Here is a 23130-nt window from a genome sequence, read left to right as displayed (position 1 = left end):
AATTTCTTCAGATTTTTAAATCAAATGAAAATTAATACTCATACGTTCCATACTCCAAATTTTTTTTGTCAACACAATTTATTTTTAAGTCGCATCGCGGATCCACTAATGGAATCGTTTCATCCATTTAAACTTTAATTCTATACACATAAAAATATTTAAAACAAAACGATTTTAATAACTAGATATAATTTAATGTGTGCGTATAGACAATTCAATTGATTTGTGAGCGCGGCGATCACGTGAATCTTGATCATTTATTCAACGCTCCGCGCACAAATCATTTGAACATTTTATAACGGCCTGTGACACCATTCGACTCATCCGTTATCTGTACAAATGAATCTTTAATAAACGTACAAATTCAAAGAACATACAACAAACTTACACGCTCCGAAATCCCATTGCACTTGACACGAACGGGCAAAATGTCTAAAAGGACATACATTAATATTAAAAAAGCGAATTAATATTTTTACATACATAGAAACACAAAAATCGTAATTAATTATTTAAAAAATAAACATTTATGATAGATTACAAATTTATTTGAGAAATTATCATTAGAAAGTTTATTATTGAAAGGCCGTGACCAAAGATAACCTTTGCCTAACCACGAGACCGTTTAAAAAATTCAATTTCAAAATAAGAACACGCACGTTTTATTCGACCGATTTCAGACAATATTATTTCATTACATATTTATTTGAAGAATATTATTTTAGTGGATTCGTATAGAAAAGAAGTTATTAAAAAAAAACAGCTATTGTAGTTGAGACGTGTTCCATTCTAGAGAATTCCATCGTACGAATTATTAACTATATATAATATATTGCGTGAAAGCTGACCATGAAATATTTTACCATTACACATACTAAAATGATCATGATTTTAATATATTAGAGTTATTTAAAATGAAAGTAAAAATTAAATGACGTTAATACAATTTCAATAACTTTTTTAATCTATGCTCCGTTCATTTGGCGCGAAAATAATGTTGAGAAAAAAAAATGGAATATATTTCATGATCCACTTAAATACAATATGGACAGGTCGAAACACACCAGCGGTTTTAAAAAAATTCCACACACATAAAAACACTAATGAACGCGACACAGCGTTCCGTGTCGTCGCAGCGCGGGGGAATTCCCGTAAGACAATAATAAAAATTTTAACCACGATTATCGATACACCTTAAGGTAACTTTACAATATGACGCCCGCGGGCCGTAACATTCGACATCATTATATCATACATTAGTGCGTGAAACCTTCACGTATTGTTACTATACAAAAATTAAAAACATTGTACAATAATTTCTACGATACCATAGATCTAATATATATAGAAAGAACCGACTTACAACTACCAATGCACATTCGCCGCGGAGACGCAATGCGGTGACGGTATATTGTAATTACAACCTCTTTTTATTCTTCAAATACTTAGTACAATTCATTATATCTATTTTATAAATGTTATTTTTTTTTTGGCGTTACCATTATTATGAAATTTCATATCTACCCTCGACACGCCGCTGGCGAAAAACTCTCCATTCTTAGCTGAAAAACTTGTCTATGATCAGACGATTATCCGCGTGTATGTCATTCTCTAGCGGCTACTAAATCCTAGCCGCATCCATCAAGTACGTTCGTGTAACTGAATAAATGAGCAAACATTGCCTCGGCCAGTTACCGCTTGGTCTCTATCCCTAATACCGCTTACGTCGGTCTAAATATTCGTTTATATTATTGTGTATTATTGTTGGAGTATTTCACAGTCCGTCGTTTCGATCGTTAGACTTGAGCTACGTCGACTCGCGCTCCAACTGTCGGGCACCTCCCGTGACTAACATCTTAACGATTAGGCCAAAGGTGATGAGTACAATTCATGTCCGAAAACAAAATATGATAACGCACGTCCGGGGAATCCCCAGCGGTAACCGATTATTATCGAATATTAATGATTTGTATATTTCGTAATTCGTCGCTAACACTTGTATAATTTATTTATTTATCTAAGAACATTGACGACCGTCTCGATGTCGTCGAACAGTATCGCGTGTCGCTACGTGGCGGGGGTCGCGGGGCGCGGGGTGCGGCGGTCAGCGCGCGGCGACGCGGGCGGCGCGGCAGAGCGCGAGGCGCAGCGCGGCGGCGGCGGGCGCGGCGGCGCCGCACAGGGCCGATCAGAGCCGGTCCTCCTCCTCCTCCTCCTCGCCCTCGTCGCCGGCCTCCTCGTTCTCCTCCCGGTAGCCCGGGTGCTCGCTGATCGCATAGTAATTGCCGTTGTAGATGACGCCGAGCTCGCGCAGCGCGTCGCCCCGGATCGTCGCCTTTATCGTCCAGTTGTAGCAGTCGTCCGACTCCGACTCGCGGTCCAACCGCTCCACGTCGAGGATCTTCGAGCTCAGCCTCTCGAGGATGATGCCGATGTCTTTTATCGTGAGGTGGCGCTTCTGGTCGACGCTGAGCTGGTCGATCAGGAGTAGGAACTTCTCGGAGGTCACCGCCTCGTCCTCTACGAGCGTGTTCTCCGTCTCGCTTTCGGAGGAGTCGCGGTCGCCGCGGCGCGCGGACTCGGCGTCGAGGAAGCGCACGTGTCCCTTGGGGCGGCCCTGCGGCGAGGCGCGCGGCTGCGAGTCTTGTATGGGCGAAGTGGCGACGCTCTTGTGCACAGCGATGCGACGGCCCTCCTCGTGCAGCGCACAGCAGTGGAAGTCGCACTCGTCGGGTGGTGCGCGCGCGGGTGCATGCGCGGATGAGTGCGCGGCGTGGGGGGCGTGGGGGGCGTGCGGCGCGTGCGGGGCGTGCGCGCGGCAGTCGGTCGTGTGCACGTGGCGGTCGAGCGAGCCGGTGGAGCGTGCGAGGCGGGCGCGCGGCGCGGGCTCGTCGTGGTTGACGACGGTGATGTGGGGAGGCGGCGGCGGCGGCCGGTCCAGCGAGGTCTGGATCACGAGCGAGGGCCTGCGGTCGGGTTTCGGCTGGCGCGACGGCGAGCGCGCGGCCGGCGACGCCTGCGGCCGCTGGTCCCAGTGCAGCACGACCGTGACGCGCCCTTTGTTGTCCATGATCTTCCATGAAGGCGTCTCATCGTGCAGCTCGAGCGCGTGTATCGTCTCGCACACTATCTTCGGAATCGCCGAGATCGCTGGAAACGATCACGGGTAATAAGACACTAATCTTCAAGTATATCTCCAAATTTCCGAAGCCTTATTACTCTATCTCTACATATTTTCTTATTAAGTTAAAAGTTAGTTAACCAAAATATGTGCACTTTTAATGACATAAACAATAAATTAGAAGAAACAAGGCATAAATAATTTTAATCCTAAGATTTCTTTCTCGTATTGACTTAATTGTTTTTTTAATGGACACAAGCTATTTAATAGAAAGTTTTAGATGCAAGAGAGGCATGGCCAAGCTTCAGGCTGGCATTTCTTAAAAATGTTAAATCAGTAATATAGAAACGAGACGAAGAGCTTAATTAGCTAATAATTAAATTTAGATATGCCGGACATATTAGACGGTTAGGTTTTATGAGGGAGGAAAGCCATAAAGTGGCGGCCTTCCTTCCTACCGAATGAAAACCTTAGAACAGCAGCAGGAAGTAGATAGATGAGAGATCATAGGAAGACCTTGGGGGAGGCTAGAGGAGGAAGAGACTGAGCAGTTACTCTATAGATGGAATAAATTAAGGTTTTCTTGGAATTGCAACTGAATGTCTACCTGAGATGATGTGAAGAGACTAAGAGAGTGAAGAACTGTAAAAAAGATCCTTCAACGACCGCTATGATTAAAACTGTTCTCTCAAAACCACAAAAAATATTAAATGGATTGGCAAGTTGAGGTGATATGCTAACAGATGGCCGCTGAAGCCTTACGATTCTGGAGTGGAAAACACGAATCAGCCAACACGACGTAGGAATTCCACTAATAAGGCAATTAGGTAGACAGTCAAGGACCACCGGGCTTGGGAAACAGCTACTTAATTTGAGGAAAAGCATAGTCGGAAAGCGAAAGGAGACTGAAACTTGAGGAACCAGTTAGCTTCCTGAGACTTCCACACCCGTCTGGTATCTACCAAACGGGTGTGGAACTCTCAGGAAGAGAATCCTCTCTTAGTATCTGTATAGGTTCAAGTTCAAAGAGAGATCCTCATGCATTTGTGACCTAAAGATGGACCAAACCGTGATGCACGTAATTGCTGGCTGTCCTATGTTTGGAAGACTCAAAATCAGGTTTAGTAAATTAAAAACTGTGATAAAGTAGCAAACTGTGGTCTAGAAAAGAAGGTGATGCACAGTTGACAATTTGCTTATGAAGAAAGATAGAAGATTGTGAAGAAGGAAACTGTAATATAAGAAATCGTGAAGGATGAGATGAACCCACACGTGACAGAGGGTAATTACAGGACCCCTAAAAAAATAGTAAAGGCCGTCGGATGAATCAAACGCTAGATGCAGATGGTTTCCAATCGGTGCCTTTGGAAATATGGTGATGATGATATTTATTGTCCTAGCTATCAACTCACCAGCCTTGATGACGTCCACTCCCGTAGGGTACCATCGTTCGCCAGGCCGCAGCAGCAGCAAGACTGTGTTTGGTGGTAGTGTACGCCAGTACTCGCCGTCTTCCACCTGGGTGCCGTCACTTTCCAACACCAGCCGCACCGGCTCGCTGGCCGCTACTGACAACTTCTCTTTACCTATTTAAATAAATAATTCGTGATTTAAACTATAATATAAACACTTTGTTTTCACACATTTAATACTTCGAATCGAATGACAGTCTCTGACGAATCTGGGAAAATATGTAATGTATGCGGCAAACCAATGCTAATTACACAACTGCCACTGTCAAACCACTCAACACGTGTTTCACCCCTCCACGGGGCATCTTCAGGAGTTATGTTACACCGATTAGTGCCAAACACAGAGTCAACTCAGACTCTGATGGACTTCCGCAAGGTAACGCTTGATCCCATTATATATTTGGTGCATGTATCTAGACTAACCTTATCTGATAGATAATTGTAAACATGATCACAAAAAAATACTAGTCTGTCTTTATCGTGAGGTTTTCATATATAAAGGCGCTTTCGGAACCTATTTATTTTGTTTTAAGGATGCCAATATAGGAAGCTTGATTTGATTCTAACTTATATCAAACATATCACTTCTGGCATCATCTGGCACAAGTGATCATAAGTGTATAATGCCATGAATAATATATATTAAATAATTATATTACCGTCTGGCAACATTGTACATAAGCCAAACGTTTACCACCTTGGCTTCGTAATAGCATTTAACTAAAGCCTATATGACACATACTGGTCAGTTCGTAAGCCTGGGAATGGGGTCACAAGTCACGGGTCACGGGTCAGGGGTCAGGGGTGCATCTAGGCGCGAACATCGCTGACCTGCGTCTAAACTGCTTACTTCAATCCGGTGCGTTTAATTGGAGATAAAAGGTTTAACAGATGAACCACTTATATAAGTATAAGATATTTCACACCTATGTTTTATATATCATGATATTTTTGATATCGTGGATTCGTAAATTTAAAAATCCATGAAGTACTTATTTACCAAGGAACTATAGATACCCCCTGCACATGCTTTCTCCAAATAAATCTATGGGGGAAAATGCCATAACTACCATGCTTGGTAGGCGGGTTGGCGATTATAGTTAGATAATATGATACACAGAGGATGCTGATATTAATCTTCTAGAAACTTGTTTTTAATTGTGAGCAATGGCAATCTGGGGCCGAAAGATTCCCTGTGTAATAAATGTATAAAGTGTATATTTAATGGAATCAGGCGTTACTTTGCGGATGTCCATCCTAAGTAAGAAAAGGACCACTCACTTTGTGTTTGGCACTAATCGGTGTAACATAACTCCTTAGGATGCCCCGTGGAGGGGTGAAAAACGTGTTGAGTAATTTGGCGATGGCGGTTGTGTGATTCGCACTGTTTGTCGCATACGCATTTATCAGCGGGCTGGCGGGCGGTGCACTTTATTGCACAACTACCATTGCATGTGCGAAAGTGGCTAAATATTGGTCCTTTTCTTACGTATAAAGTGTAAATTATATATGATTGTATACCGGGAACTGAACTCGCGACCTACGATCGCATGTCTCAGTCCTCAACCACTGGACTACTACCTCAACTCCTCTAAGCCCTACCTCATTAAGCCTATATAAACCTTTTCTGTCTATAACTTTGTAAAATTAAAGAACAACTTAATATGATGCCGGAGCGTCGTAAAATTTAAGCACTGGAGATGTGCTGGTGATGGAAGCTCAGAATCCCGTGGAAGACATTAAACCAAATTTTCGATCATTAAAGATCTCAACATAAAAGAGATGTAATCATCGACTGTGCGAATACGAATCCTCAACTTGTTCGCACATATCACCTTTAATGAGGACTCAATGCAACGTTTGGTGGTGGGGTCAAAGTGGAAGACGCTCCTATATAATATTGTATCTTGGGAATTGAACCCACGACCTTACAATCGCAAGTCAAAGTCCTGACCGCTAGTTTACCACTGCTTAAAATAAATATACTTTGATATTATATACAGAGTAATTGGCATACTATGACATACTATTAGATATATGTTTCTGTCACATTCTTTATATCGCCTCGCACACAAACGGGGTACGTGTTGTCCAAATATTATATAAACATTAATATTAAGTAGTGTTTATCTATAAGTTAGAGTTCAACATTTTTTCTGTGTTCGTAGTTCCATCATTATGTATTCTATAATATTCTCTTTTCGTTTTACAATGTTTTAAATTTTGTAACTTCGTTCTGACAGTAAACATTGACCACATCAACTACTTTCATCAATTACTTTCGACTTCTTCCTTAGCCATCTTCTTCGTAAGCCATCTTGGTGTTTACTGTCAGCGTAGCAGATTGTAGATATGCTTATATATGTATATTATAACAGTGACATATATTCACAGGTGCGAGTTTTATAATTAAAATAACCTTCGGTCATTGAGATTGAATCTATTTGCATCTCGCATCAATACGAATCCATTCCTGGGAGATCATATCGACCTGCAGTTTTAAATCAGATCAGGCCTTCTGTCCACTACTTTTTTAATTGAAATATATTTTTGTTCTGTTACTGAGTTCGCTGTTTCTTATTACCTTCAACACCTTAGGGTAGGTTTTAAATAAAGAAACCGGCTACAAAGTTATTAATAAATTTCAAAAATAGATATTATAATTAAAATGCACTTCAGTTGGATGCTCGATGTGTCGTGACGGAAGTCGAGTATAATAATGCATAAAGTAAACACTAGTGTTGTGTTGTAAGGTCGGATGTCAGAAAATGTCGAGACAAAAGGCTTTTCTTCAAAGTTCAAGGTTGGGGAGATGAGCTTCGGTGTGAGCTGAAAATAGTCAGCACTCGTGTTGCTCGTTGTCCGCATTCGACGAGACATAAAGTCTCCGCTATCCGGTTTTGTGAAGGGTGTGAGAGAGGGAGTATGTGAGGTAAAAATAAACGTGTTAGATAGAACATTGAGAGCTTTATATCTAAAGATGAAGTGTTAAATGTATTGAACTAATTAATATGCTTTTTTTAGTAATATACACTCTCCATGTTAAATATTGGATATATAACAAAGGAATACTACAGTACTATTGTACTGTCAATTCGTACTGTGTATTTAAGTAATCGGAAATGTTAGTAAACCTAAATATTACTTAGAATAATTTTAAATCTCATATTAGGAAGATTTTTACAAGAAATATTTACAAGTACATTTAACGAAAATCAATGCAAAAAATGAGCAATGGTAGCAATGTTCAGGACTGAAACTTTCAATTGTAGGTCGCGGGTTCGATTACGAAGATGCAATTGTATATAATTCAAACTGTGCATTAATTGCTACCGCTCACAAAGAAGTTTCCAGGGGATGGAAAGCACACACACACATATATACATATATATATTTATTTATATATATACAAACAAACACTACAAGCATATATAAAAACATTTATAACTATAAAAAATCCGGACTAATTTTTGTATTGTATATATATATATGTGTGTATATATATACTCGTATATATATATGTGTGTGTGTATACATGTATATCAAAAATATCGGATCAACAAATTTTATGATTTCTTTTTGTTTTTAGATTTGTCTTCGTGCGGAATAGGATGATAAATAATAAAATATGACATTTACCTATAAAAAATAAAAATATTTACATTTAAATAAAAATTTGATAATACTTAATATTTTTATTTTTATTGATAATTTTGTTTAATTTTAGAAATCGAAAAACCGTTCAATTATTGATTGTTAGGCGAAACGAAGGTCCTCGATTGAGTTGGTTGTGTACAAATTATTAACGATATTAATAACTGATTATCAAATTTCCGTTCTTTACTTAATTTTTTTAAAATAAATGCTAGAATTGTTTTATAGTTTAATATTCACGTTACATTACTCTCAGATGATGTAGAAAGTTTAGATTTGAACTTATTCCACTATTTCTATAGTCTTTCATTTAATAGTGAAAAATAATTTCACTGGAGCAGAAAAAAAAATCCCAAAAATTAACTTATAACCCAGTTTCCTGATGGCGACTTCTCGAGCGAATACTTTTGCTAAAAGGCTTTAATTAAAAACAAAAATCTTTTTGCAGACGGAGAAAGATATACGAGCTTTCAAGTGGAGTGTGCGGAAGTCGGTCATGAGTCGCAGGAGCGCTTTTTCAAAAGCCTCACGCGACTGCACGGCGGCAGGGAAGAAAATTCGAAGAAAAATTTGTTTGTTTAATGTATCAGTTTGAGGTTTTTTTATGACACCTATTGGGGGCCTCTCGTACCCCTATTTATGGTGGGACAGGGACTTTATTTGCAATTTATTTTTTCATATAGTTTTTTATTTTCTTTCTCTTCTTTCGTACTTTAATGTCTCTTTCGGTCTATTATCTATCTTTCATGCTACAGTTCAGATTGAACAGAGCAAAAGAGAAAGATGGAACTTTCTCTTTTGCTCTGTTCAATCTTTCATTCTTTCCTCTTTTGTTATTACATTTTTCATTTTATATTTGTTTATTTTACATTATTATTACTTATCCTATAATTATTCTCTATCACAGTCTTATGTATCACTTTGGTTCTATTTTATCCTTTTTTTTATCTATTTTCTATTTATTTATTGTGTTTGCGTTTTGTTCCTTTCAATGGCACATTTTGCTATTGTTTTGCAGAGGGTTACGAATGAGTTTTTATCTAATCCGCTTATCAGGGGGCTATTGACTCCCAGTGGGAGGTTTAAGTTCAGTTAGTTCTGTGCTAGAACATTTATGATCACTCTGGAATTGGATTCTCCTCTTTTAACCTGATACGCTAGGATGATTAGTCCTACGCAGTCCTTATCTAGTGACTTCCCCTGACCATAACTATGTCATCGTTCCACCTTGTGGGGGGAGGGGGGCTAACCACGTCTACCATCTTGTGGTCGTCACTCAAGAACAGCCATGCACGAACTATGTATCCCGCCCACTATCACTTTACACGAGCAGTTCTTCGATGTATGTCGGTGTTCCTATTTCTTCCGCGGATCTACCCATTTCTAATTGTATCTGGCAGTGAAACTTCGAGCACGCTCTTCTAAGGCTATGAGATATGAAATTTGGTAGGAATAATTATTTTTCCGATTAGATGGTAGGTAACATTATACAAAATTCCACACACAAGGGAGGTTGAGAGGATGGTCATTAACAAAATACATTTTTCCAACCATAATTCTTAGAAAAAAGAAAACTGTGATTTAAAAAATAGGATAAGTAATAAAATAAAGAATAAAAGAAATGTACCTAGCCACCTAAGAGTAATAAGATGATGGAAGGAAGGCGATGAAAGAACAAAAAAAAATGCAAGAAGGAATGTGAAGGATAAAAGGTAAGAAAAAAAGAAATTGAGATGTATGAAAGTGAGTTAAGAATAAAGATAAAATAATTGAAAAACTCATTTTGTAAATAAAGTCCCTGATCCCAACAAATTAGGGGTAAATACAAAAACCATATTTCTTATAGATAAATTTGAGAATCCTTTTAGTCAAAAACTATCAAGAATGGTTTTTGTGAAATTACACCCAAGAAAATGTAGGGCGGACCGGCGAAGCAACTAACACGGAAGGAACTTTAAACATGGAAGGTGATAGAAGAGTTTGACTGCGACAAAATTACCGTTTGAATTAAAATAGGTGTAAAGCCTTAAATGCATAATGATAAAAAACTTCAACATACTACCTAAACGCCATAAGTAACAGTAAATGAATAGTGTTGTATATCTGCAACATATGGTTTTTTTATTTTAATAAGTATAAAAAAATATTATATATATGTATTTTTTCTATCTTTCCCTGCATTGTAGTGCACTTATCATTATACCATATATGTATATTTAAAATATAAATAAAACGTATGTATTTAAGGGTTAAATATGTTTAAATAAAAGAAAATATAAGAAAATCTTACAAATAGCTTTTACACTTATTCCCATCACCTATATAAAGCAATACCTGTGAAATATGTTACATCACATTTATTTTATCTATTGAAATATGACAGGCTGAATTCTGGTAGTAAAAAGTTTGCAGGGAAAGATAGTAACAATAATTAATTTTAATACGTAGTAATTCCAATTTCAAAATGCATTGTCAGTCATTTATTTTTGAATAAGGTGTACTAATAATAGAAGCTGTATAATGTACCTTTTGTTTATTTATTTCATCTTATGATACATGTCTTATTTTTAGTTGTTTTCTATAAATTATAATATTTGATATAGGTTGTACACTCCTCACATTGAGCAGTGGTAGCTTAGCTGTAGAGGATTGAAACCTGCGATCGTAGGACGCAGGCTGTGTTAATTATATAGGATTGCCATTGCTCACAGACAAGTTTTCAGAGGATGGGCAACAGCGTCCTCCATACTATTATACCACACTGCGATCTCTGCGATCATTTGCGATCAATTTGCCTGTTAAGCACGACGATTACGGTATATCACCGCATATATATGTATATTTATCTTATGTTATCGTTAAAACCACGTAACAGTTAAAAAAGTTTATCGAACAAAGACTTTTTGAGCGATTAACACTTGTTAATGTTATTCGCAAATATTTATATTTACATTTTTGTCATACCTGAAATATATTATAAATAAAATAAATGGAGGTATAGAAATATATTGTTTACTGACCTCTGTGTATTAGCTCCTCAAAGCTAGTAACAACTAGCCCCTTCCTCACGTTCCTAGAACTGTCCCATATCTTGAAAGGCCTCTTCCCTCTAACCTCCTGCGGAATATTTGAAATATACATATTATTTAACGCTAAAATAAAATTTTAAATAGTCGAACATTATTTAATTTTTTAAAGCATCTGTTCTTGATTTTGCTTTTATGTGTTGCCATGCACGAATTCTAAAATTGCTTTATCTTTTTATTAAATAGCACTTATTATAATATCATTAATGAAATGACTGATCTACATATCTTATAATACAGTTTTTATTTTATTTTGTCTTTATTATTAATATGACATTCATTTCATATTTCGAATATTTATCTAGTTAATACTAAGAATTAATGAACATACGTATGTATATATGATTTCATGATCACCGATATACTAATGAAACTAATATGACAAAGCGTAAAGGGTCATGCATAAATGTACATAAATTTGGTGCTACGATCGCTACGGCGTAACCCCTGCTACGTTCGTAGCAACGCTACGGTTCCGTAGCGCGTAGCCGATCGTAGCGCCTGCACTGGTGCAGCGGTGCAACGCCCGTGCGACCTGCGCCCTCGCCCGCCCAATGACACGCCCCGCGCCACGCACTGTGCGTTGACCTACTGACATCGCTACCCTGCACGATCTTTAATCTATAAGTCGGCCCAGCACTGGGCAAAGTTTAATCCGAGACGTATCTATTCTCGTTGACTAATGTTGAAATTTAATTTGCATGTTTTGATAATAAATGTGCATGTTGCATTATAAAAGTCTATAAATATTTTACTGTTGTAATTTAAATTATAAAAATAATTTAATATCTTTATTAAGTAAATAATAAAAATACGGAAAATAATGAGAAAGTTTTTTTATATTTATTTATTATATTTTAACATCTAGTGTGGTGCTAATATCAGGGTTTGATATTGTCTATTATGTTTAAAGTAATATATCATGCTCTAGTGATACAGCTGATGTCAATTGATGACTGGGGAATGTTCTATACACAGGTTTGGCGTGATAAATGCGGCTTAAAAGCAGTGGAGTCGAATTATATTAATATAATTTGATTTTGCGCTTTCTCAATGCGAATGCGGTCCATTTATGCGAGATGTCCACTAATTTATGACTAATATTTGCTTCTAAGACTCTTTGAAAAGTTACCTCCTGTATTTCAACAATCATTTTCACCGGTTTAATTAAAAAAAAATCACTTCACTAAATTCGTTAAGGACCCACTTTCACCACAGCACTGCAGTCTTAATAAATATCTATCAGTGTAATACTTCATTATAGTCTGTAATACTGAGCGTTTAGGATGAATTTCGAGTGCACCCGAATAAAATCTCTAAGTTACGTACAATCAAAGTATACACTTCAACTAATATATAAATCGATTGATTTCCTATTAAAAATATAAATACAGTAATGATTTATTAATCAAAAAATAAATAAAATCTCGATTTAATACGTGATACGAGAAAAAAGGAGTGAGTAATCCGTAAAAAAATATATATGCAATTATAAAACACACCCTTTCACGTGAACATCACGAGTTGTAACGGAATAAACAATTTTACGTCCCACACTATCGGATGTGGAGGTAGGCACGGCAGCCACACACAGTGTCGATCTTTACGTAACGGTAGCTAAGCGAAACCTGTGCACAACACCAGGCGGACGCGATATAAGGGCGGTGAGACCGTTAATTTTGAATATTATGGTATAAAAGGGGGGGTTTTAATTGAATTAGTCGTGTTTAGAGGTTATAGGGCGGGCGGCGCGGTGCGCGCGGGCTGGCGCCGCGGCCGCTCTGTCGACTCATGACTCGCGACTCGTGACCGGGTCGCGGCTTCCACCGCCCCGCGCCGCCCGCTCCCGCCCTACCCCGCACGCCCCCGCCCGCCCTCGCCCCGCGGCCCGGGCGGCCCCAAGCCCGCACTGCAGCTCCCCCGCCGCGCTCCCCGATGCCGTAACATCTTCGGAATAACCAACACCGATGATGCACTCTACGAACGACTAGCTTCGGACACAACTAAACATCTCCACATACACTCCGTACATCGGCTTTATTCAATCTTGTATTCTCTATTACACTAGTTCTTGACGATGGTTAGTTACACTTAATCTATAAAGTTAACTTTATAGATTAAGTTAGAATATCAATTCTGTTTCTCTTGAGTATATTTATAAATACTAATTCAAATCAACCGGACCGGACTTCACTTACTCAAAGTGCCTTGGACCCCTGATACTACATAACATTACAATATTAGTAACATACTGTAGTATGTTTTTACATTGTTACTACTCATAAAATACAATAAATTGTAAATAAATTCATTATCGCTTTAGTATTTGTTTCAAATTTACAACAAGTACATGAGTATTATAAGAGGAAATTGAATCGTAATTGGCTATTAGTCAACTAATTTATATTTAATACAATAAATAAAAAATAAGTCCTCACATTATCATGTAGTTGTCTAAAAAAGTTTACCGAACGAAAACTAGTAAAAAAACCCAAAGGCTGTGTAAAAGAATTCATTTAAAATGTTAATACAGCTTGAGAATAAATTGCTTCAACTACAGCAAAAAGTATATTTAAATAATTTATTTATACATTTATATAGGCACTCTTTCTACCCGTTAACCCAAAGCGGTGCAGAGATAGCTATCTACACAGGGTGATTGTTTATTGATGTATAAGGTTTCTATAACCCATTTAAGGTAAAATTAATATGTGATATCCTTTGTCAAAAATCAATGGTTCAGAAAAATATAACTTAGTGATAATACAGTAAGAAAAAACTTTTTCTAAATACGAGTTACTACATATAAAAATTAATTACAATTTACTGCCCTAATATATGTTTCTTCATTTCGAAAGAAAAAATAAATATTTTATATTGATCTCTTTATACAGTGTGCTTGAAAATTAGTGTAAAAATATTAATTTTTTTTGCTGTCCATATATTTACTATTTTAAAGCTTTATATATCTATAATTAAACACCTTATATAGTATTTACTATATAAGGTGTATATAAGGTCAACCAAAAGTCCACCATTGCACAATGTGTATTAAAACTGTAAATAAAATGAGAGTATATAAATATACCTTATATCTACTATGTGTTGAAGAAAGGAACATCGCATCACTTATGGACAACAAGGAGAGTCGCAGGACTTTTATATAGTAATGCACAGTCACAGGAGAGATAATAAAGAGAAAGATGTAAGCAAATAAAAAACATTATTGTATTAGACTAGTCAAAGTAAATAATTAACTTTGATTAATGTAGTGTTAAAATAGGAAAAGTAAATATCAAACTGTAGAGGAATGAAAATATAATAAAAAAGCAAACAAAGAAATAAAAATAGAGTAAAACATAAACCAATTGTAAACCTGTAGTATTCTGATGGAAAGGCGATGATAGTGGAGTGATGAAAAAATGATCGAAAGAATTTGTAAAGAATAAAAAATGAGAATGCAAATGATTTGGTTAAAAATAAATATAATTTGTAAAAATAGTCTCTGTGTACACAGAGACAGAAACTTCTCTATTGTGCAGTCCAGAACAGTATAGAGACAACCCTATCTAACTATGTATATATATATGTACACACACACACACATATATGTGACGTGAGTTTACGGTATAAAAACTGCCATTCTGTTTATTTGCATAGCATAGCAACGCGTTAATGGGGTACAGCTAGTATATTATATTATTGACAATATTTATTTTACTTGATACGCAATATCGAAGGTTTTATTTGCAGTTCAGTCGTACGATCCCATATAGTATTATAGCTTCAGGTTCGCTTTACTAAAGTCCGTTAAATATGTCGTTATTGGCCGACATCTAATAAGGTCAATGTAAGTCTTCCTTCGCCCGCATGACAACCATATTTTGCGGTTGACTGTACAACCATTATGTTCTGCATCTGACGTTACCTTGATTAAACGGTAGTATATTATTTATTTAATATAGTGATATACTTTCTCTGGTGGATAGCCAGAGATAGATAGATTCTACTAGGTCAACCTTTCAGTCCAGGTTCTCTAGATCAAGGTATTCTCTGACAGACGTAAGAGGCGACTAGAACTGAACACTGAAATTATTTTCAAAGTTTTTACAATCGGTGTAAATATGGGTTACACTTAAAGAATATACACACTTCTACTTTAGACTTGATGTTGTTATTACTTATTAAATCTGTTGGCCCTAAGATAAAAATAAAATTTAATGGAATCAGGCGTTACCTTGTGGAAGTCAATCCTAAGTAAGTAAAGGACCAATATTTACCACTTAGGCTACTTAGGTAGTCGTGCAACAAAATGCACCGTCCGTCAGCCCGCTGACAAATGCGCGTGCGGCAAACAATGCGAATTACACAACTAAAAATTCCTAGTTGTACCATAGTAATAACAAATACATTTATTTTGTATAGAACATTATTTTTAATACCTTTCTGTTTACTTTCTTTTACCTTGAAAGTGTGTTGTTTTCTCATCGGGATAGTATATTGTAAAAACATAAGAATGTCTACAAGCGATTTTGAATTTTCTCTGTATTAGAATTAATGTCAAATTATTATATATATTTCAAATTATTAAGTTTTTATATCTAGTTTTAGGATCTATGTTTTTTAATGAGACCTCCGCTATTGGGACCTCTCCTTCCACCCCTATTTTGTTGGGAACAGGCTTTTTTTATTTTTTTTTAAATTTTTTCACATGATTTTTTTATTTTCGTCCTCTTCTTATCTCTTATATCGTATCATTCCATAATTCCATCTTCCTTTCTCAATCATTCCATTCATTTCATCCACCCTCAAACACTTCAGTTGTATTTTCTATTGCAGTATCTCAGCTTTATTTAGTTTATTTATTTTTCTCATGTACATCAAATAGGATCTATGTTAAACATAATGTAATCCAGAGAACAATGGAGAGGGCTATACTTGGAGTTTAACACGTTCACTGCGGCTTGAGGTCGATTCAGCCTCATGGTAAACTTTGCACTGGTGCGGCGCGTAAAACTCGTGTTTTCTCTCTAGTGCGGCGGCTGTTTACACTCAACCGTATGAGGTATGACAAAGACAAATATAGCTTTCTTTATGTCTGCGAAGCATTGACTCAATATTGTAAAAAAATATTGATGAACATGAGGCAGAAAAGGCCTCAACCGCACTACTAGGAAATTCAGCTTGAGGCTGATTCGACCTCAGCCGCACCAGCCGAAAGTTCTTCAAAATTGGGCCCGCAGTGAACGTGTTAATTGAGAGATCGAGAAGAAGCTAGATCATTGACGTAGCTCGAAGGATTGCTTGTCTAAAGTGACATAGGGCGGGGTACATCTATCATTGATGAACACGAGTCGCTGAACACGTCGTGAGGAAGCCTCCCATTAGACCGACGTCAAGCGAGGGTCAAATCTTTAAAACCAGCTGCGCATCACTAGGTCAGTTCCACATCCCATTATCTTGATATAGCACCATACCTTCTTGAGGATTTACAGCTGGTATTCATCAGAATCCGCTTTCGCAACGATCTAGTTGGAATTACAGACATTCAACTCGCCTTTAGGAGATTGTAATGTCTCTTTACATTATTTAGGAGTAATAATAATTTCGATTTGTAATATTGTAGCAGTTCATTGATCGGTAGGTTGCAACCGATGGGTTTGTAAATGTAACCTTATAGGAAGACCGGTAACGGGATGTTGCTGGATGCACGCAGCGAAAAACTTGTCATTGTGACAGCCATTGGAGGAAGGGCTATACCTTGCAATGGCCGCCTATCGGACATATATAAATGAATCAATGTAGCTTTGAGTGACTTCTCTCCAAAACAACAAGTACAACACAAGCAACAAGTATTTAATTGATAAGGTTCTTGAGTGTTATCTAATGGATTCAGGCGTTGTTTTGAGGAAGTCCATCCTAAGTAAGAAAAGGACCAATATATAGCTACTTCCGCTATGTAGCAGTAGTCGTGCAATAAAGTGCACCGCCCGCCGGCCCGCTGATAAATGCGCATGTGACAAATAATGCGAAACACAACTACCACCGTTAAATCATTCAACACGTGTTTCACCCTTCTACGGGGCATCCTCAGAAGTAATGTTACACCGATTAGTGCCAAACACAGAGTCGCTGTTGGATAAACTAAACGTTTTGAGCTGCCAACCGATGTAATTTGGTTGATTTGATGTACAAACGCGCCTGTTCAGCTACGCATGCTGATCTTAAGTATATAGTGGATTCAGGCGTCATTTTGCGGAAGTCCATCCTAAGTAAGAAAAGGACTAATATATAGCTACTTCCACCATGCAGCATTAGTCAGAGTCAGCAGAGCTCAAAATTTTTTGAACTCTGTATTATATATATATACACTATATTATATAAATACATACTTTATATATATATATATATATATATATAACAACAGCACATGGTAAAAGGTCACTACCATGAGCGTTGGTAGCCATAGATAGAAACTTAGAGAGAGTAGCTAGGATCTACCATAATTGCTACGCTAGGCAGACGGGTTGGAGATCTCGGTGTGGTATTATGGTACGCAAAGGATGCTGAAACTCATTCTCTGGTGGCTTGTTTGTGAGCAGTGGCAATCCTATATAATTTATGCACAGTGTGAATAATATAAAATTATATTCCGAGAATAGAATCTACGACCTACGATCTCAAGTTCCAGGCCTTTACCGCTGGTCTAATACTACTTCTAACTTATTCTTAACAAAGTAGGATAGTAAAACAAAGTAGTAACAATGAAAAAATTATTGCTAAATAAAGTCCCTTGTCACAAATATAACGAGATATCCCAAATAACAGGGCGATTAAAAAAGCATAGGCCTCCGCTAAAATTGTCTGTGAAGGGATATACCGTAATCGCCACACTTAGCAGGCGTACTAACGATGGCAGTGTGGTATTATGTTACGCAGACATCACTATCCGTCTTGTGGAAACTTAGTTTTTCAGCATTAGCAATCCTATATAATTAATGCACCAAGTGTGAATTATACGAGATTGCATCCTGGGAATAAAACACCATAAAGGAAGTCTCAGTCCACCGCTGGGCTAGACCATAATATTTTTTATGATCACTTGTTCATATATTCTTAATACGAAGAATACCATTCATTAGCTTTAATGTCGCTTATAAACATTTCACATTGTTATAACTTAAAATAGTGTTATATCAATTTACGTAAATAGGCGCAAATGTAATACAACGTATGATTAGATAGATTTTAATGCGAATGTGTAGGCTGTATTGCCGTTTTAACGTCTCACGTCCGTCAAATATGATAAATCGTTGTGGTAAGAACAAATATTAATACAGTATTAATATTAAACTGTGTTAACTTGAGATGATTTAATCTGTGGGTGTTGTATAATTATTGGCGAGCACCAGCCTTCGCATAGTTGAAGTCGATATTAACGCGCAAAACACGCGTTGGTGTTACTCGAGTTAGATAAACACTAATTATGAACTCGTATTAACTTTCATAACTTCTTCCCACGTCTTGTTGACTGTAATATCCATTTACTATTAAAATTTTAAACGTAATTATTTAATTTATTAATTTTTAAAACAGAAATATGTGTATATATAAATATGTGGGTGCCTGGCCTCTTTGGTTTTTGATATGACGTGTATTAACTCAGTTCGTTTTACTTATCAAAGCTAATTTATGTTTTATGATAATTTGTGTTTTCCTAAAAATAAAGTATATATATATATATATATATATATATATATATATATATATATATATATATATATATATATATATATACGTATCATAATATAATGACAACATTTATATCTACATTAATAAATGCATCATAAAATAATGACAGCAGTCGACAATTTTGTAATGACAGTAAATAATTACGACTACTATTATAAATATTTGAAAATCGAATTGTAAAAGCACGAACTTTATTCCCGTTACAGCGGTTATCGTTAAAACTGCAAAGGAGCTTTTGTACAAACGTCAGATTCGCGGCTGTAATTGAATTCCGGCGGAGCTTTCAAATTAGCCCGGAAAACGGTTCTATTTTACCTTCCAAATAATTGCATTCACGTTGGACTTACGTCCGTCCAGATGTTCGTTTGGAACTTTGCCGCGGAATTGATTACGTTTTAGTTTTATATATGTATGTATTTTTCATGCCTCTACTGCGACCCATTCGACTGTGTAAATAGTGAGACGTGAGAAATATTTCTCGACTAAATTGTTTCGAATCAGCAATGTTTGCTCTACTCTACGAATGAGTGCGCATCTCTGAAATCGTTTAGTCTATCGAAGCATCAATCATCTTGTGTGCTTAATAATAAACTAAGTGGACCGACGATTAAGTTAAAGTTGCGATAAGCAGCGTAGAACCGGTCAAAGTGGCGACCTTTGGGCGAGGCCTAAGGCTTTGTGTGGACGTCAATTGGCTGAAAATAAGAAGTACTTTAAGTATTAGACAGTCTTATTAACAGACGTTTCGAAAAAATCTATTTTATTCCCTAAAATTACTATAAATACTACCTTCACATCCAAATTATACAGAAAGTGAGAAGACTAGATATCGTACGGAATAAAATAAAATTAGAAACTTTTTCGTAGTGAAATAAACACGGTTTTAAAATAAAATTCCACAAGGGATCTAAACAAAAGAACAATGTTAAGCATAGGTTGTTACAAAGTTATCTAATGATGCTAAGGGGTTTATTATGTCATTGATAAAAACAGCAGAATTTTAAACCAGTACTGAAAATGTGATGGATAAGGAAGCATGCTTTTTAATTATGTTTCTACTACATAAACACGAGGACCGAATCCCAGCAGATGACACTGCTACCCATACTCTATAAGCTTGTTTGTGAAGAGTAGCAATCCAAAAAAAAATTTGTAGAAATTGTAATTTCTATAAGGTTCTATCGCTGAAATCTAATCCGCAACCTACAATTTAATCTCATTACTCTACTACTAGACTACAATGATATTATTTATTTATCATTGTAATAATTTTATGAAATATTGATGATACTGACACTTTACTATCAATTACGCAAAGTAAATTAAAAACTATATATATTTACGATCAAAGTTGAAACATTATCATATTGATCTTTGAATAAATCAACCTGCTTCTACCCAGCACCTGCCACTTGCCAGAGAGGGCGTGTGCCAAACCAATCGCGATGTGATTCGCTCGAGCCGGGTTTAAGATCTAGATATAGATGAGGCAAAGCCTACGGAGTCTAGCTCTGAGACAAAAACTGACGTTTGTTAATACAATTTAGAAATGGTTCCTGTCATGTTTTTAAAAAGACGAAAATGCCTTCAACTCTGATATCGCTAACATTGTTTTGTTTATTACAATAACTATCCAATGTTACATCATTTTATAATCTGTGGTTAAATTTTGTAACCGTGATATACTTAATCTGTGATATAATAAAAAGGAATAGAATAAGAAATAAGATTTAACAAAAAAAAAAGATCAATGTGAAATCAAAATAAATAAAGTTAAACTGAATAAATGTAAGTGTAGAATCCAGGAGACAAGGCGATGAAAGTGAGGCGATGTATGTAAGGAAATGATCGAGAAGGAGCGAAAGATAATGTGAAGTAAATATCGGAGAACGAATAGTAGACATTAGGAAGGGTGTAATATAAAATAACGAGTGCCTATTGCAGGTGATAAACTACGGATTAGAAACGCAGGCACTTACGGCTTAAGGTCAGCTAGAAAGTAATGGAAAGAGCTTTGCTCATGAAATAAATAGATTCGCAGAAGAATCAAGATCAAAGATGTAGCTCGAAGAGTTATTCGTCTAAAGTGGCAGTAGGTGGGGTACATCGATCATGCAACAAATAGCCGTTGGGGCCGCAAGGTTCTCGGGGGGCGACCACGTACTGGTCATAGTGACGATCTTTCAAGAAGGCCCATGCTTTGCAGTAGATGTCTATCGGCTGACAAGATGGTGACGATGATGATGATGATGAAATAATTTTTATCAATAAGCGAACAATAAGCAAAGATGGAAAAAATAAACAGTTGCAGCTAACAAAAAAATAATTAAAATAATAACTATATTAAAAGATTAATAAAAGTCACCAAAAACGCGTTGAACTCTAATGAATCAAAAATGAAGTTCATTATGAATTGATCGATTTAACAAATTTAGAACCGAGATAGGAGTCGGTCAATCCGCTAACGTGATCCTGGCAAAAATCCTTCGGGGGCGGAGGCTTATGAGGATCTTTATGATCGGATTAATGCTTAAACGAAGGGATTAATGCGGGGCCTCCGCTTGCGAGTACTACAGCTTCGCGGGAATCGATACACGGGAGGATATCTCTTGCGTTAGTAAATGGTATTAAATTGACACATCCTTTAGCCGACAGAACGGATAGGCAGCACTGCCTACGTCATAACTACTTTAAGTTGGCTATACTAAAACCATTTAAGATAGCTTCATTAAGTAAATAAGTATTACGTTGTAAGCAGGTAATTTGTAAAAAAGAAGTGCTTCTTATTAAGATCTATATACCTATATTCTACAGACATTAGCGCCCGTGCCTTTGTTTTTTTAATTTATATTTAATATTTCCGAAAAAAAAAAAATCATTTTGTATTTACTACGTTAATGTAAATATATATATATTTATATATGTATATATATATATATTATAAATATGTATGTATATGTGTATATATTTATATATTATTCACGGAACTGTGTAGTTTCGGCTGGCGTTAGCGCCGTTAGCGCTAGCTTTTAGCTAGCTCTTAGCCGTAAACGTGTAAAATGGGCACCGCGCAATAGAATCGACATTAATAAAGAAGCCTCGACAACGACTCTAGACATAGATATAGTCTAAGTCTAATCTAAGTAGTTATGTGTTATAAATATACAATTTAAAGGCCTTTCAGCTCCTATATAATTATACAAATATCAATGTTGTCAATTACATTAATACGATATTATCGCTATAAATAAACAGATTATAAATAAATAAATAACTTTGCACAATAAATCCGTTGTAATAAAATCAAACTATACCTAATTTGATAAACCTCAATTAATTTTTTTATTAAAGATTAAATTGTTTACAAAGCCCGCCTACACGTTTAGTGATTTCGAGTTCACAGATCAGCCTTTTTTAATTAATATAAAACGGACATTGGCTAGAATCTCACCAGCCAGTAGACAGACATCTAGGTATTTATTTAAATATTTTTATGCTTATCTCAGATCAAATTAATAAAATATATTTAAGAGTTATAATACACATTATTTATTGATTTGCCTAATGATAAAAATAAAAAATGAATAATAAAAGACGGTTAGTTAAAAAAAACATGTTTTGTATTTTGAACACTAAAAGTTAAAATTTAAGTCATTATCATTACCATTTCAGCCCTAAGACGTCCACAGCTGGAGATATGTTTAGTACTCGGGGGTAGAACTACCTTCCAGGCCGGTGGTAGTTTCGTATAGGGACAATAATACCTACATTTTATATTGATTGACGATTTTAAAGTACTTATAATAGCATATTCGAAGAAACAATATTATGATTTTGATTTGATTTTTGATATTGCGCTCGCCGGTTTGTGTCTTTCACTCCAGAACCTTAAGGCTCTAGCGGCCATCTTTTCTACGTGTTATATAGCCTACTCACTGCTCCGTCACGTTGTTTTCATTCGTCTACGGATCTCTCTATACATTACGAGTGATTCCGGGCATAGCGATCTCTATAGCTCGTTGAATGACTCTAAGCTTGCCTAAAT

The 23130-nt window shown here is 36.4% G+C and overlaps 1 protein-coding gene across 1 annotated transcript; it reads right to left on the bottom strand.

Annotated features, from left to right (window-relative positions):
• Positions 1-2188: 2188 nt before the first annotated feature.
• On the bottom strand, positions 2189-12486 carry Drep2 (DNA fragmentation factor-related protein 2). The gene is made up of 4 exons (XM_068773686.1): positions 12466-12486; positions 11268-11364; positions 4534-4707; positions 2189-3150 (listed from the first exon to the last, which is right to left on the bottom strand). The coding sequence occupies exons 1-4, from the start codon at positions 12484-12486 to the stop codon at positions 2189-2191; spliced, it is 1254 nt and encodes a 417-aa protein (XP_068629787.1).
• Between the last annotated feature and the right edge of the window lie 10644 nt (positions 12487-23130).

Source organism: Battus philenor, unplaced genomic scaffold (genome assembly GCF_028537555.1).
Source record: "Battus philenor isolate CCGP_79_NKW_IND1 unplaced genomic scaffold, ilBatPhil1.0.hap1 SCAF_6, whole genome shotgun sequence".
Taxonomy (NCBI): domain Eukaryota; kingdom Metazoa; phylum Arthropoda; class Insecta; order Lepidoptera; family Papilionidae; genus Battus; species Battus philenor.
Note: the sequence above shows the minus strand (reverse complement) of the source record. Positions and strands in the feature narration are given on the sequence as shown.

Bases quoted from the DNA above. Each gene is read 5' to 3' on its own strand.
- Drep2 (XM_068773686.1), bottom strand. From the start codon at position 12,486: ATGATTGTTGAAATACAGGAG. The intron at 11,365-12,465 runs GTAACTTTTCAA...AATATTCCGCAG, and splicing joins TGATTGTTGAAATACAGGAG to GAGGTTAGAGGGAAGAGGCC. The intron at 4,708-11,267 runs GTCAGTAAACAA...TTATTTAAATAG, and splicing joins TGAGGAGCTAATACACAGAG to GTAAAGAGAAGTTGTCAGTA.